Source organism: Oryctolagus cuniculus, chromosome 3 (genome assembly GCF_964237555.1).
Source record: "Oryctolagus cuniculus chromosome 3, mOryCun1.1, whole genome shotgun sequence".
Lineage (NCBI taxonomy): Eukaryota > Metazoa > Chordata > Mammalia > Lagomorpha > Leporidae > Oryctolagus > Oryctolagus cuniculus.
In genome coordinates, this window is record NC_091434.1 from 79,650,595 (window position 1) to 79,666,136 (window position 15,542).

At 41.5% G+C, this 15,542-nt stretch overlaps 1 protein-coding gene across 2 annotated transcripts in view; it reads left to right on the forward strand.

Moving 5' to 3' along the window:
• The window catches only part of DPP4 (dipeptidyl peptidase 4), an 87,857-nt gene that overhangs the window by 17,680 nt on the left and 54,635 nt on the right, over window positions 1–15,542 (forward strand). For both annotated transcript variants that reach the window (XM_008258668.4, XM_017342895.3), the window contains 3 exons: window positions 10,803–10,898; window positions 12,288–12,379; window positions 14,017–14,097. In XM_008258668.4, the coding sequence (XP_008256890.1) occupies window positions 10,803–10,898; window positions 12,288–12,379; window positions 14,017–14,097 (269 nt within the window). The remainder of the gene's footprint in view (window positions 1–10,802; window positions 10,899–12,287; window positions 12,380–14,016; window positions 14,098–15,542) is intronic.

Consider the following 15,542-nt stretch of genomic DNA (forward strand, 5'->3'; position numbering starts at 1 on the left):
GGAATGTGGGAGGAGGCCAGGGGAGGATCCAAAACCAAAAAACCAAAAGCCAAAAAAGGTGTTCCCATGTGTAACAGAAGTAATAGATGCAGAAAATAATTACAGGAGTAGTTATACTCCTGTAATTATCTTCACGTTACAGATTAAATTATGGGATGGGGGGTGATACCCTAATTGAATATACAGTAGAGTGGAGTCTGGCAGGGTTTAGTGTGCATGAGGCTTTCATGGAGTTTCACGGCACTTCCACATGGAGTTTAAGTTTCATATGTCCATCACGGCATCTCCTCCTCCCCAGTCCTGGATGAGACATAGGTGCATCATAGGAAAGTGGGTGTGTACTGAAGTGTTAGGTAAGAGGTGGAGTCAAAGCACAGGATTAGGAACATCTTCTGGCTCACCTATTTAGTGCTGACATGGAGGAACTAAATATCTCAGTAGAGCGATTTAATATAAAGATTGGTTACACAGATAAAAGCTAGAGGAATTCTGGGATAACTCAGAGACAGTCTTTACATGAAGGAATCGCCTCTAGAACTTGGGAATAAGGAGGAGGGGTAATACAGATTGTTGGGCTCTAGACTCAGAGGTGTATAATGCACCCAGCTGCCTCTACTTTCACTGAGGGGTGTGTCGAGTCTGGAGCAGGTGCTCCTGCTGGGTGCATGCTAGCAAGATCAGCAAGAAAGAGGAAGGGAGTTTTCCTTGCTCTGTTCCTCATGTATAATCATTTTCTGTTTCTCTCTGTTATCAAAACCAAACAAGAATCCTGCAAATGCAAGGATTTTGGAAATACTGCTGTAGATTCCCCTTTCAGCATTATTGAGCAAAGAAGGATAGAGTTGGACCTTTAAGACAGTAAGTAAATGAATGGCACAGGCTTAGAGAAGTCAACTGACCTGATAGTAGTCAGTGGCAGGCCGAACCTGAGACTCTTGCCCAGTCTATCTACACTTATCCAGTGTTCTTCCTGCTCTACAGAAACTTGGAATGTATATGCTAGTTCTTGGAGCCGTGAGTTACTTTTTTTGGTATTGTTTATCTCTTATCAATTTTTTTCACTCAACAGCTATTTATTGAGCACCTGTTATGTGCCAGGCACTGTCCTAGACTGTAGTTGTGGCATTGTGGTGCAGGAGGTTAAGCCACCCATTGTATTATTAACATCCCATATCTGAGTGTCAGTTTGAGTCCTGGCTGTTCTGCTTCCAATCCAGCTCCCTGCTGATGTCCCTGTGAAAGGTGGTTCAAGAGCTTGGGTCCCTGATACCCATGTGGAAACCAGGATGGAGTTCTTGGCTCTTGGCTTCAGCTTGGCCCAGATGTGGCTGCTGTGGCCATTTGGAGAATGAACTAGTAGATGAAAAGATCTCTCTCTCTCTCTCCTCTTTCTTTTAAGTGGATAAATAAATAAAATCTAAACAAAACAGAATCTGTGCCAGCTTATATGCAATCATGGGAGGCATACAGTGAACATAATAATAAGTAAAATACATGGTGTATTAGATGGTATTGTTGCTGAGAAAAAACAAAGCCAGAAGGGCAGTAGACAACGCCAAGGGAGGCTGAGCAGCAGGGCTGGTCTGAGAAGGAATGCAATAGTAAATAAGACTTGACAGAGGTGGGGGAACAAGCCTTGTTCCTTTGGGGAGGAACACATTCCAGGCAGAGAATACAGCTATGCAAAGTTCCTAAAGCAAGAGTGAGCATGCTGTGTCTAAGGAACAGCTGGGCTGCCAGTAAAGATGGAATGAAATAAGAGAGTAGGAGGTGGCAAGGGTAGAACCATTTCTGTGTACTCCATTAAGTTGTTTCCTATTTACAAATTGTTGATACTCTAAAAAATTCTCCTTGTACCATTTGTTTGACATTTCAGGGTATACATTTGAAAATACAATAACATTCTGAACTTGGAGCATAGGGTAGGTGCTTAGAGTACACAGTTGCAGCATTCTACAGGCTCTAGCTCATGACAGTTTGCTCATCAGAATCCACTTGACATACTTGTAATATATACTTACCTTTTGTGAAGGCAAATATGCTGATTGTGATTATATAGGTAATCTAATGCACCTTGTGTGTGGTACTCAGAGAAACAGCATTCTTCTTAAATCCTCTTACTGCATTAAGTCAGTTGTTTCTCTTCATTCTGTAGCTGCTGACTTGCTGTATGGATGTCAGGCAAGTTGAAGGGAGAAAGTGATGTTCATTAGCAATTAATAAATGATTAGGTTGCCTTTCTTCTAGATGTTTTCTCAAAGAGCCTTATTCTGTCTTATTAGGATTACTTGTTATTTTGAACATAGTGAAACTTAATTGACTATTATTTCACTGCAGTTAAATTCTTAATATCAGCACCACTGCTAGGTGCTCCAGGGGGGGAGGATCTTTTTAAATTCATTTTTGTATTCTGATACCTTGCACATGATTGGAACAAAACAATAATACACACTGTAAAATATCTGCAGGGCTTCTTAAGTTTTGCACTGAGTATATTATTTATATTATTTTATCATCACAAAGCCCCATATGCTTGAGAATGCTATTATTTTCATGGTACAGATTAAAGAATTGAGACTTTATAAATTGTCCTTGTGCTACTATAACAAAATACCATGGGCTGGGTAATTTCTAAGCAATAGAGGTCTATTTTCCCATAGCTCTGTAGGCTAGGAAATCCAAGATCAAGGGATCAGCATCCAGTGTTTGCTGATGGCCTTCTGACTATGTACTCCTATGGCAAAAGAGTGTAAGTGCCTTAGTTCCTTCTAGACTCTTTACAAGACATGAATGTACACAAGTGGGGAGAGCTGCAGGAGTTAAGTTTCCACATCTCAATCTGGAGACATTCATCCCCAACGTTCACTTCGGGAATTCACCCCAAAATTCATGTCCTTCTGTCATGTAAAGTACTTCCATTCCATCCCATCAGCCCCCAAAGTCTTGCCTGGTCTAGTGTTAACTCAAAAGTCTACAGTCCCATCTAAATCAGTTATAGGGAAGTGTGTTGTGGAGTAGCAGATTAAGCTGCTGCTTGCAAGGCCAGCACCCCAGAGGCTGGCATTCCATATTAGAGTGTCTGTTTGGGTCCCAGTTGCTCTGCTTCTGTTTCAGCTTCTTGCTAATATGCCTGGGAGTGTAGCAAATAAAGGCTCAAGTGCTTGGGCTCCTGCCACCCATGTGGTAGACCTGGGTAGCATACCTATTTCCTGGCTTTAGCCTGGCCCAGTTCTGGCTGTTTTGAGCATATGGGGGGGGGGGGTGAACCAGTGGATGCAACATCTCTTCCTCTTTCTCTCCTCCTCACTCTTCGTCACTCTGCCTTTCAAGTAAAACAATTTAAAACATTAAAAAATATAATGATGATACAGGCATAGGATAAACATTGCCATTCTAAAAGGGAGGAACAAGCAAGAAGAAAGGAGTAACAGGTCCCAAGCAACTCCCAAACCATCAAGGGAAATGATACTATGTTTTGAGGCTTGAAGATAGTCTTTGACTCCAAGCACCGCTTCCAGCTACATGGGGACAGGGCTGGTTAGCCAAGGCTCCATGGGCCCCACTCCCATGGACTTGCTGGACACAGGCTATGCTGATGGTCTCACAAGTTGCAGTCTTGTGCTCTACAGATCTGAGATCTCAGGGGCAGTCCTACCCACTCAGTTCCAAATAGGCATTGCCCTAGTGGGGACTGCCTACAGTGGTTCCATCTCTGAAGCAAGTCTCCTTTTCAATCTAGATGGAGTCGGCCATGCCACTACAGGTTGTGCACCTGTGTACCACACTACATGGATGCCATCAAGATTTATGGCCATCTTCCAGAGTGGCTGCCTGAGTCATATTCCCACTTTCTTGAACCACATATGGGGAATCCCTGAATGGGGAGCAGAGACTTGTGGCAGTACTGGGTAGTGAATGCTGTGGTATCATGGGTGCCCAGGACTCCTCTTTTGATATGGTTCTGACCCCTAGGCCTGAGCATGACTGTGTCTATGATGAGAAAGAGAACACCAGTCTCTGAAATGCCTTTTGTGGTATTGTGTTCTTCTGTTGTCTTGATGAATAATTCTATGGTTTGAGTGTTCCCCCCAAAATCCATGTCTTAGAAACTTAATCCTCAGTGCAAGTGTTTGGAGATGGGATCTAATGAGAGATGGGGTAGTGAGGGCTCCACCCTCATAAGTGGATTAACGTTATTATTGTGGGAATGGATGTGTTACAAAAGCAAGTACAGCCCCTTCTTGTCCTTTATCACACTTTCGTGTGATTTCTTCCATTTTGTTATGACACAGCAAGAAGGTCCTCAAGAGATGTAGCCCCTGTATTGTAGACTTCTCAGCCTGTAGAACCATGAGTGAAATAAACTAGTGCTTATCAGTTCCCCAAAACAGACAATGGTAAGTAGCTTGTGACTTCCTTCTAAACATACACATCTCCTGATCAAACAATTATTTGGCTACACCCTTGGTATTCTTTCCAAATTCATCTTTTTTGTCTTTAAAATCTGATCAAACTCATACTTTTCCAAATATGCAAGTTCTTCTTCCCTTTTGGTTGTAAGATTCTGTCCTCAATTCATAGCTCTCTTTTTACTTTTTTACTGTAGGTAAGCAGGAGAAGTCATGGAACACCATGAACACTTTGCTTAGAGTTCTTCCACCAATTATTGTAGTGGATAGCACTTAATATCTGCCTTTCACAAAGTCTGAGGGCACAGACATAGATCAGCCAAGTTCCAGGCCTCTTTGTAACAAGAGTGGCCTTTCTTCCAATTTTCAGTATTTGTTTTTTCCATTTGACTCCTCACCGGTGTGGCCTTTACTCTCCACATTTCTGCCACCATTCTGACCATGACCACATATATAAATTCTAAGAAGACTGAGCCTCTCTCTATGGTGATCCTCTTCTTCAGAACCTCCACCAGAATCACCCTTAATGTTTCAATCAAGATCATTTGGATGTTTTTTTTTCCCCTAGCATGTACTTAAAAACAGTCTCAGCTGCTACCATTTACCCAGTTCCAAAGCTTCTTCCACTTCTTCTAGGAACTTGTTAGAACAGTGTCGCTCCCCGTCTTCGTGGAGGAACGACACAGGACCCTGCGTTGTTCTTTTGTCTGCTCGGCCCTCCCCGGGTTTGCTGCTGGTTCTTCCCGGGTTGGCTACCATCCCTTCCACCTCCGTGGAAGGGCGGTTCCCCCTGCCACATTCCCCACTTCCGCGGGGGAGCGGCACACCGCCGGCCGGCTCTCTCGGGGGCTGCACAGGTGTTCCTTCAGATAGATGTTCCCCTTAGATGTTCCTGGTGCATGTTGTCTCTCTCCTCCTTTATAGTCCTCTTCCACCAATCCCAACTCTGCTACCCACACGCCGAGTACGCTGCTCTCCTCCAATCAGGAGCAAGATCAGCTCCTGCAGCTCAGTCAATCAAATTGGTGAGAGACAGCTGCGTAGAAGTTGTTACTCCCTTCTCAGCGCCATATTGTGGGAGAGCAGATGCATAAAATAAGTCTTAATTCCAGTAACTTAGTCTAGTCCGGGTTGCTCCCCACAAACAGCACTTGATATCTATGATACTTGTTTATGTATTAGTCCATTTATTCTGCTATAACAAAATGCAACAGACTGGACAATTTGAAAGAAAAGAGAATTATTTCTCTCTAATTGTGGAGTCTGAGAAGTCTAAAATCAAGGTACAGGCATACTCAGAGTATTGATGGTGTCTTCTCATGGACCTCTTTTCACATGGAGGGGGAGGGTATTCTATTCATCAGACTGAGTCTTCATAACTTAGTCACATCTCCAGAAGCCACACTTCTTAACAGCACAACGGATATTAAATTTCAACATGAATTTTGAAGGGGACTCCATCATTTAAACCATAGCAAAAGTTTGATAATTTTCCCAAGGCACCAAAAGAATGTATAAGCCTGGGCTCAAATCCAGGATCCCTGATTTCAAAGCTTCCAGCTACTGGTCCTTACCCCCTTTCGCCTTCCCCAACTTCTTCCCCACCACAAATTAGACTGGTTGTAGCAGGCAAGCCAAGGCTTGTATGTTGCTTGCTTGAGAGGATTTCTTCTACTTCCCAATCTTTCTTCACAGAGCAAGACATGACATGACAAATGGGTCTCAATTACTTTTTTTAAAAAAAAATTTATTTATTTATTTGAGAGGTAGAGTTACCGACAGTGAGAAGGAGAGATAGAGAGAAAAGTCTTCCATCCACTGTCCTACTCCCTAAATGGCCACAACAGCCAGAGCTGGGCCGATCTGAAGCCAGGAGCCAGGCGCTTCCTCCAAGTCTCCCATGCGGATGCAGGGTCCCAAGCACTTGGGCCATTTTCTACTGGTTTCCTGAGGCATAGCAGAGAGCTGCATCAGAAGAGGAGCAAGCCAGGACTAGAACTGGCACCCATATGGGATGCTGGCGTCACAGGTGGAGGAATAACCCGCTAAGCCACAGCGCTGACCCCAGGTCTCAATTACTTGTACAGCTCACATAAATTAATTGATGGCATCACCAGGTTTTATACACTTTTTCTAGGGCATTAGGTACCCAGACTTTTCAAAAAGTTTGAAGCACCAATCAGGGTTCCAGCCTTCAACACTGGGGCACAGGGAACCAATATCATGGCAAGCCTCGTTGTCATCTGTAACCATTTTCTATTTGTGCAAACTCTGTAAATAAGTATTTGTTGAATTGATGGAGATGGGTGGTAGCCTGTATATGCTGCTGGATAAAATAACTACAGGATATAAGGAAACTTTCAATCAGTTTCTTCTTCTGTCTTCTTGATTCTTCTTCCTGTGTTCCAACATGAATGCTGCCATTTTACTAGAACAAATTCTGAAGTAATACTTATTTGATTCTGTATACCTACCATAGACACAAGCATCCATGTGGACTGTTAACTGCTTACTAGGTGGAACACAGAAACCAACCAGATGTCTCCTTTGCCTGTTTATGACAACATCATGTGTTTATGACCTCTACAGAACACATTTATTTTTAGACGTATTTCATTACCAGTAACCAAAATGATTTATCTTTGTGATATAGAAATATTTTATATCAGATTTTAATAAAAATAAAATATGTTCATTATGAATGGATACAAAAGCATTCAAAATATCCTGTAATTGTGCAGTGATTTTGCAAAGCAAAGAATATTCCATGGAACTAGACTATTTTCTTATTTTGATCTTTCTGGAATTACTTTATTCAGAGTGATTTTGGTCCTACAATAAGGATTCATTAAGATATATAAAGCTTTGATGACAATTTATTATTAGGCTGAGCCATTTTAAATGCTACTACCATTTTACCTCATTTGGCTGATAAAAATGGTATCTTCATATGGTTCAACCTAATAGTTGCTCCAGCTAAAGAAATAATGGTGTTAACCGTTTTATTTTTAAATAAAAGATCTGAATCTAAGAGTTTCTGTATAAGCTGATGGGTAACATATGATTAACTGCTTTACTTGGCTAGCACTATGCTTTGAACTGATAAGTCAAATGAACGACATGTCCCAGGCCGCACCAGGAAAACCACACAAGCAGCCAAAGACCTTCATCTGTTGCCACAGCAGTACCCTGTCAGTGAGCAAGTAGACAAGGAAGAAGAAATATGAGCGTGTCCTATAAGAGTTTGACAGAATAGGTTGTAACTTGGCAGCAAGCTATGAACTTGCTAAAGGTCAAAACCTGGACTTGGCACTCACATCTCACAGAACTCGCTTATCTAGATGTTTCAAAACTGTCTTCCAATGTGCCCTGCTTATCAAATGGCAAGGCAAAAAAACAAGGAACATTTGTTGCTCTGCTTGCTCCAATTTAGCCGTGCTGCTCTGGGACTGAGTAACTAATACATGGAAACCAGGTTGCAGGGTTATTGTAAAGCAGCCAACTAAACTTAGCATAAGCTCAAGTTAGGTGTGGGTCTTGCAAGGATGTCCCAGGCTATAGCAAGAGTGTGACATCAGTGTTCATATCTGGGACATCATTGGGTGGATTTCAATTCAAAGGAGGCCCTCATGAGTAGCAGGCAGCCTAACCTGGTAGAGATGACCTATGGACTGCTGAGAGAGTGAATCAAATGTCTGAGAATGGCAGGAGAGATAAGTGTTCAGTGAAGATCACATTGTGAATGTGAAAAGCAGCCTGCTGAGCAGCAGGTGATAGCAAAGGAATTTGCCTCAGTTACTTTAACATCCCAAATATAAGTGTGTTGCCCTGAAAACCAGTGCAAATACCTTTATGTGACATATCATTTAAATGAGACAGTACCATGTGTTATCTATTAAAGCTATTCAGTTAATTTCCTTCTTAGAAATCTGGAATCAGTGATAGAAGTTCTATGTTGATAGGTTTGCTTTATTATATATTCATATGTATGTGTATTTATATAAACATATATATGTACACACATACACAAGTTGTTCTATCCCTTTTCCATAGGTCTATCTCAGCATCAACATTAGCAGACAGTATTATGACTGTGAATGTCTAATAACCACTTTTATTTCAAATTATACTAATTTTAAAATGGATCTTTTTGTCCATTTTAAACTAAAAGCTCTTGAGAGCAGGTCTGTCTCCTTGAGTACTTTTCAAATAGTGTTCACTTTATACCTATTTGATGTATGAAAAAAATGGTTGGATGCACACAAACAATTGAGGGCATGTAGTGAACAAATTTAGACCCATAATTTACTATCGTCAATGTGAGTTTCAAATAATATTTCCTGTAGTACAAGTTTTATCTTTTGTTTGAACATCGGCAAGTCCAGGTACTGATTTTTATCCAGGTGTTATATTTCTCCTAACAAACAATTTTCTTCCTAACTTTCAGTGGTGAAATGCAGGACTAAATTGAAAGACAAAAAAAACTAGGTTAAAATAGAATCAATAAAGTAATAAAGTGAAAATTGTATCTATTGAAACAGAAGGTTTTATAGACAGAAACAAGATTATTATCAGCTAAGACCTGAAGAAATAAGATCTTAAGAATATCTTTGGAAACAGCATTTCATGTAAGAGAATTACCTTCCCATGGGCTGTGAGAAATTAACAAGAGAAAGTGTGCTGCAGAACTGCAGTTATACACGTTAGCATGGTGGCTGACTGTGTGAGTGAGTGTTTCTGGGAAAAGTAGAGGACTTAGGAAAAGAATTATAACACTTTGGCATCAGTGCACAAGCTCTGGGACTTGAGAAGAGGAATCTCATTGGCCTGATTATGCTTCTAGAATAATATCCTACATCAATCAACAAGAACATCTTTGTGTCCACCCTGGCACTGAACAGTGTTAGGTGCTGAGGGTTAATGCAAAGAATAATAATAATAATAACAACAACAACTACAACAACAAAACCAAAGCCCTGTCTTCAAAAATACATGGCCTAGCCAAGAAAACCACACAGGTAAGTATGGAAGAGTGGTTATCAACATAAATCATTAAAAATTAAGAGCCAAAGGGTAAAATGGTAGCAAAAGTTCAAGAAGAGGGAGTTGAAGTCTTTATGAGCAAGGTGAGAGTTGGAAAAAATGCAGTGAATTGTGAAAGCCAGGGAAGCATTTAAGGCCACTGCAGAAAAGTAGCTTAGGACCAGGAAGAGTACCATGTGTTATCTATTAAAGATATTCAGTTAATTTCCTTCTTAGAAACTCTGGAATCAGTGATAGTAGTTCTGTGTTGATAATTCTGCTTAGAGAAGTGGCTGAGGACAAGGAACAGAGGCAGAAAAGCTGAAGAAGATTCCCTGGGTTCAGTGAGCCGATCACGTGACAGGACGGGAGCATTGCTGCAGGTGGGAGTAACCCTGAGTGCTGGAGGAGAGTTTGTGGAGGGCCCAGATGGCCAGGCTGTGGAGTGTGGATCTTCCTGTAAGCAGAAGGGAACCATCCAGAGCTTTTGAGGTTGAGATGACCAGGAAAAAAATGGTTTTTTAGAGCAATCATTCCTGTAGTGATGCAGATGGATTGGAACAGGAGACCTCTTGGCAGTGAAACCTGGCAAAAAGATTTCCAGGAAGAATCACAGATCAATTAGATGAGGGCAGTGAGAAAAGAGAGGAAGACATCAAAAAATAATTTTCAGATTAGGAATTTGGGTCACCAGTAGCAGACTATAGGTGACAAAAACTCCACAGATACAAAGGAAAGCAGTGATGGCAACAAACTTCCTTGAATTGTGTGATCAGCATGTATTAAATGTCTCTGAGAACAAGGCCTCAGAAAAGAGTGACCTAGCCCCATGCTGTCCACCCCGGTGGCTTTTAGCTACACAGCCACATGTAGCTGTTAACTTAAAGTGTGCCAAGTCAAATGAAAATATGCTGTAACTACAAACCAGTTTTCTAAGAGTTAGTGCAAAAAATTCAATGTGAAAGATCTCATTGATAACATTTAAACATTGATTATGTGTTGAAATGATAATATTTTGGATATATTGGGCTAAATAAAATATGCTATTAAAATTAATTTCACCTTGAGTTTTTTTTAAAATATGGCTCCTAGAAAATATAGTCACATGAAGTTTCTACTGGACGTTGCTGACCTAGTTCTCCACGACACTCGAGAAACAGCCTTAATATGTGGAAGTGAAACACATATACACCTGCTTTACCTCATATTGCCTGTCTGAAATCTTTCAAAAGTGTGTCTTGCATTCTGTGAGCATATTTCTGCATTTTGTGAGCGGGGTATACCATAAAGATCCATTTGTTTATCTTATCCGAAGAGTAGGTTATTCAATCTTGTTTTTTGAACATTTGGCTCTTTTTTCCCAACCGGCAGATGCTGCTGCAGGAGACAGCCGCAGAACTTATACTCTAAATGATTATTTAAAAAACACGCTTCGAATGAGGTCCTACTCCTTGCAGTGGATTTCAGGTAATGATTTTTCTGAGGGGAGTCAGATTCTTCATTAGTGTTCATTTTAGTTAGGTTGATTTGTGAAGCATTTTTATGGTATTAAAAAGATTATAATTCTTGGGGCTGGCACTGTGGCTCACTAGGTTACTCCTCCACCTGTGGCACCGGCATCCAATATGGGCAACAGGTTCTAGTCCCGGTTGCTCCTCTTCCAGTCCAGCTCTCTGCTGTGGCCCGGGAAGGCAGTGGAGGATGGCCCAAGTGCTTGCTCCCTGCACCCGCATGGGAGACCAGGAGGAAGCACCTGGCCTCTGGCTTTGGATTTGGGGAGTGAACCAATGGAAGGAAGACCTTTCTCTCTGCTCTCTGTCTCTCACTGTCTATAACTCTATTTGTCACATAAATTAAAAAAAAAAAGGAAAGATTAAAGAAAGATATAATTCTTGTTTTTTTTTCCTTTTTTTTTTTTTTTTTTTTGACAGGCAGAGTGGACAGTGAGAGAGAGAGACAGAGAGAAAGGTCTTCCTTTGCCGTTGGTTCACCCTCCAATGGCCGCCGCGGCCGGCGCACCGCGCTGATCCGATGGCAGGAGCCAGGAGCCAGGTGCTTTTCCTGGTCTCCCATGGGGTGCAGGGCCCAAGCACCTGGGCCATCCTCCACTGCACTCCCTGGCCACAGCAGAGAGCTGGCCTGGAAGAGGGGCAACCGGGACAGAATCCGGCGCCCCAACCGGGACTAGAACCCGGTGTGCTGGCGCTGCTAGGGGGAGGATTAGCCTAGTGAGCCGTGGCGCCGGCCTTCCTTTTTATTTCTTACTTTCATTTATTTGAAAGAAAGAGTTAGAGTGAGATCTTCTATCCACTGGTCTACTTCTCAAATTCCACAAGAGCCAGGGCGGGGTCATACCAAAGCTAGGAGCTCAGAACTCAGTCAGTCTCCCATGTGGGTGGCGGGAACCCAATCACTTGAGCCATCATCTGCTGCTTCCCAGAGAAACCTGGAATTGGGAATGGTCAAACCTAGGTACTCTGTATGGATTGTGGGCATGCCAGGCAGCACATTAACTGCTGTGCAAAAGTTCTTTGCCCATCCTTGTTTTTTAATACTCTGTGAAGAGGTAGTTTTTTTTTTTCTAATTAGAAATGCAAAGGTAAGGGAGACAGAGAAAAGCCTAAGTATTCCTCTGACATGTGCTATAAAAAGTTCAAAGTGAATTGAAACCTTCACAATAGTGATAGAAAAACAAATGAGTGTTAGTATAATATTCATGCTCATGTTTTACCAGCTTAGAAATGCATATTTAGTGCTTGTGTGAGCTTAAATATTAAATTCTATGGCACAATTTTTGGCTTATGAAGATGTTCAATAGCAACTTGAAATATTGATCTGATGATTTTCTCTCTTTAGATCATGAGTATCTCCACAGACAAGAAGATAATATCTTGCTCTTCAATGCTGAATATGGAAACAGCTCTCTTTTCTTGGCGAACATTACATTTGTATGTTTAATCACATAATTAATTCATGCCTGATGTCCTGATGTCCTGGGGATATTGTTCATTACCTTTCAAATCATGACTGCTGTCCCTTCTCATCCTGTTGGACTCTTGCAGCACACGGCACAGTGGATCTTTCTCTCCTTCTTGAAACGCTCCCTGCCTTGGCTACTTTTTAGTCTCCTTTGATGATTTCTCCTCTTTTGCCCACATTTTAAATGTAAGTGCTCCTTGGGTCTCTGCCTTCACTTGCTGGCCTCTATCTGCATTTTGCATGTCCTCCTTCCATGAATTCCAAGCACTTCCACAGCATCTGTGCTCTCCTTTCTGGCCTTGAGTCTCATATACACTCATTTCACACTAACCTCCACCCGGGATCCAAACGTCAGTTTCCAGTAGCTTCTGGCTGCTTCACATAAATGGCCTGTAGGCATTTTAAAATTAGTATCTGGAGCTAATCTAGTTGTCTTCCCTCTTCTTTGTCCAAGAAAATGAAAGCATCTCAGTTCTCTTCCCAAATTTCTAATCTTAGTAAATAGTTAATTCTTCTCCAAGTCACTGAAGCTGCAAACCTCAGAGTCACCCCTGACTCTTCCAAAATCCCCTATAATGAGCTACTGAACAACCTTATTGATTCACCTTCTCATGTCAACTGGCTTACAGATTTTCATTTCCACTGTGTAGTCCTGGTTCAAACCCTCGTTTCATCTTGTGGCTAAGTATTTTAACTTGTCTTCATCTCTATTATGGAGGCCAGACCACTGCGTTGCAGAAGTCCAGGCTGATGGAACCCCTCCATCCTCCCTTCTTAGGTCATTCACCATGCCACCAGTTACTTGGTAAAAGAAATATGATGGCCGGTGCCGCGGCTCGCTAGGCTAATCCTCCGCCTTGCAGCGCCGGCACACCGGGTTCTAGTCCCGGTTGGGGCGCTGAATTCTGTCCCAGTTGCCCCTCTTCCAGGCCAGCTCTCTGCTGTGGCCCGGGAGTGCAGTGGAGGATGGCCCAAGTGATTGGGCCCTGCACCCCATGGGAGACCAGGATAAGTACCTGGCTCCTGCCATCGGATCAGTGCGGTGCGCCGGCCACAGCGCGCGGGCCACTGCAGCCATTGGAGGGTGAACCAATGGCAAAGGAAGACCTTTCTCTCTGTCTCTCTCTCTCACTGTCCACTCTGCCTGTCAAAAAAAAAAAAAAAAATGATGCTGTCACTGCCATATGCATAAAATAGGACATCGTAACATGTGATACCTTTCAATATATCTTTCCAGTTATTTTTCTAATTTGATGTCCTCTTACCTTCCACTGTGACTGACATGCCCCATACTATATCCAGTTTACACACAATCCTTAAATATTCTCTAAACAAGCACATTGTCTCCCAAACCTGATTTTTTGCACCTGCTGCTCCTTCTATTGAGACACTTTTCTCTCTGTTCCTGATCCTGACCCCCAGAACCGTCTTTCCCTTAGAATTAATCCTCCCCTACATGGCTTTCTAACAGTGATCATCCTCCATGCTATATTGGGTGCACACGCACAAGCCACATGTATGACACAGTACCCTCTTGGTTGAAAGCACTCAGTGGTGGCAGTTAAACTGAGTTGTTCAATCTTTCTTTTTTCTACTTGATTGACAGGATGAGTTTGGACATTCTATAACTGATTACTCAGTATCGCCTGATAGACTGTTTCTTCTCTTAGAATACAACTATGTGAAGGTAAAAAAGTGCTTTCTTATTATGATCTTTAAAGATTCCTATATGTTTGTTATTTTATATATCTGATTTCATGTGTATATATTTTAACATTGATACCTAAATAATACATTTGGTACTAAAAACTCATTAATTCAACATCAAAAAGTCATTCTCACTCATGAAAGGTAAACCCAGCCCATATTCAAATACTAAGAACATAAACAATACTACATTATAGGTATTAATGATATAAATTAATAAACATTTACAATAGGAAATTGTTTTTAAAATTTACATGTCTGATTTATATACATTATGTGTTATAACCACTAGTTTTTTTTGTCTCCCCTTTACATATGGTTAAGACCTCCAATAAATATTTGCTTTAAAAAAATAAACTTCCCATCCTGCAGAAGAGACTCTGCAAGTCGACCCAGAGCCCTCCCAACCCTCACATCCCAGCATAGAGATCTTTTGTGATGGGAGCCTCTGTGCCAATCACAAAGGCCCTACCAAGAACACTCAGCTGCCCCAAAACACCTAGTACCACACCCAATTCTCACAGATTAGGAAAAGGTTATGGCTTAATCACACATCCTCTTTATGTTTTGGGATGGATGGGAGTCATGAGTAAATTTAACTGCAGCTTTGTTTACTCACATATTTGGCAACAGTTGTCAAGTATAGGATGTTTTAAAACATGTAAGAAAAATTAAAACACCTGTGGCAATACTCTGCATTGAAACCAAAATACAAAGCTGGGAATTCCTATCCTTGACTCCTTTTTTCTAGGATACATAATGTGGAATGGCCTTATCTCACACACCAACACTGCTGTACTCAGGCCAAGCAAAGCATTCCCCACTCCACTTACCACCTCAGGGTGGTGACTCTCCGTCATAATGTTTACCCTGGATCCACTGCGCCTGCCTCCATTTCCTGCTCGTGAAGACTCTCTGACCATGTTCTGATAACCTTGTTAACTGTAAGAGAATCAGAATCTGATGCCAACTTCAATGCATCTGTTCCCTGTCAGTGTATTCATTTGCTGAATTCAGTGCTTCTTACTCTTATCTATAGAATAAATCACTTGAGAATATTTAAAACATTTCCAGTGTCCAGGTTCAATCCACAGGTTGATAAATTGAAACATCGGGGTAAAGCATTTTTAAAATATTTGTAGATTATTCTAATGGGAAACCAGGATTGAGTATCACTGAGTAATAGTTGTCTGTGTTTAAGAAAAAAAAAAAAAACAACAGAATATGAAGTCAGAAGAGAAATGGAAAGGAAATGCCAGCTCATTTTACTATTTAACCAGATTTGACAAATGCCATTTGATGTATACTACTGGATGTGTGAGTATTTCACTGATAGGCCTTAGTTCATAGCCACCATCATTGATGTGTGTTTGTTGTGTCACTGACATTTATCTCTGTGTTTAATTGCTCTTGATGTTTTCACTC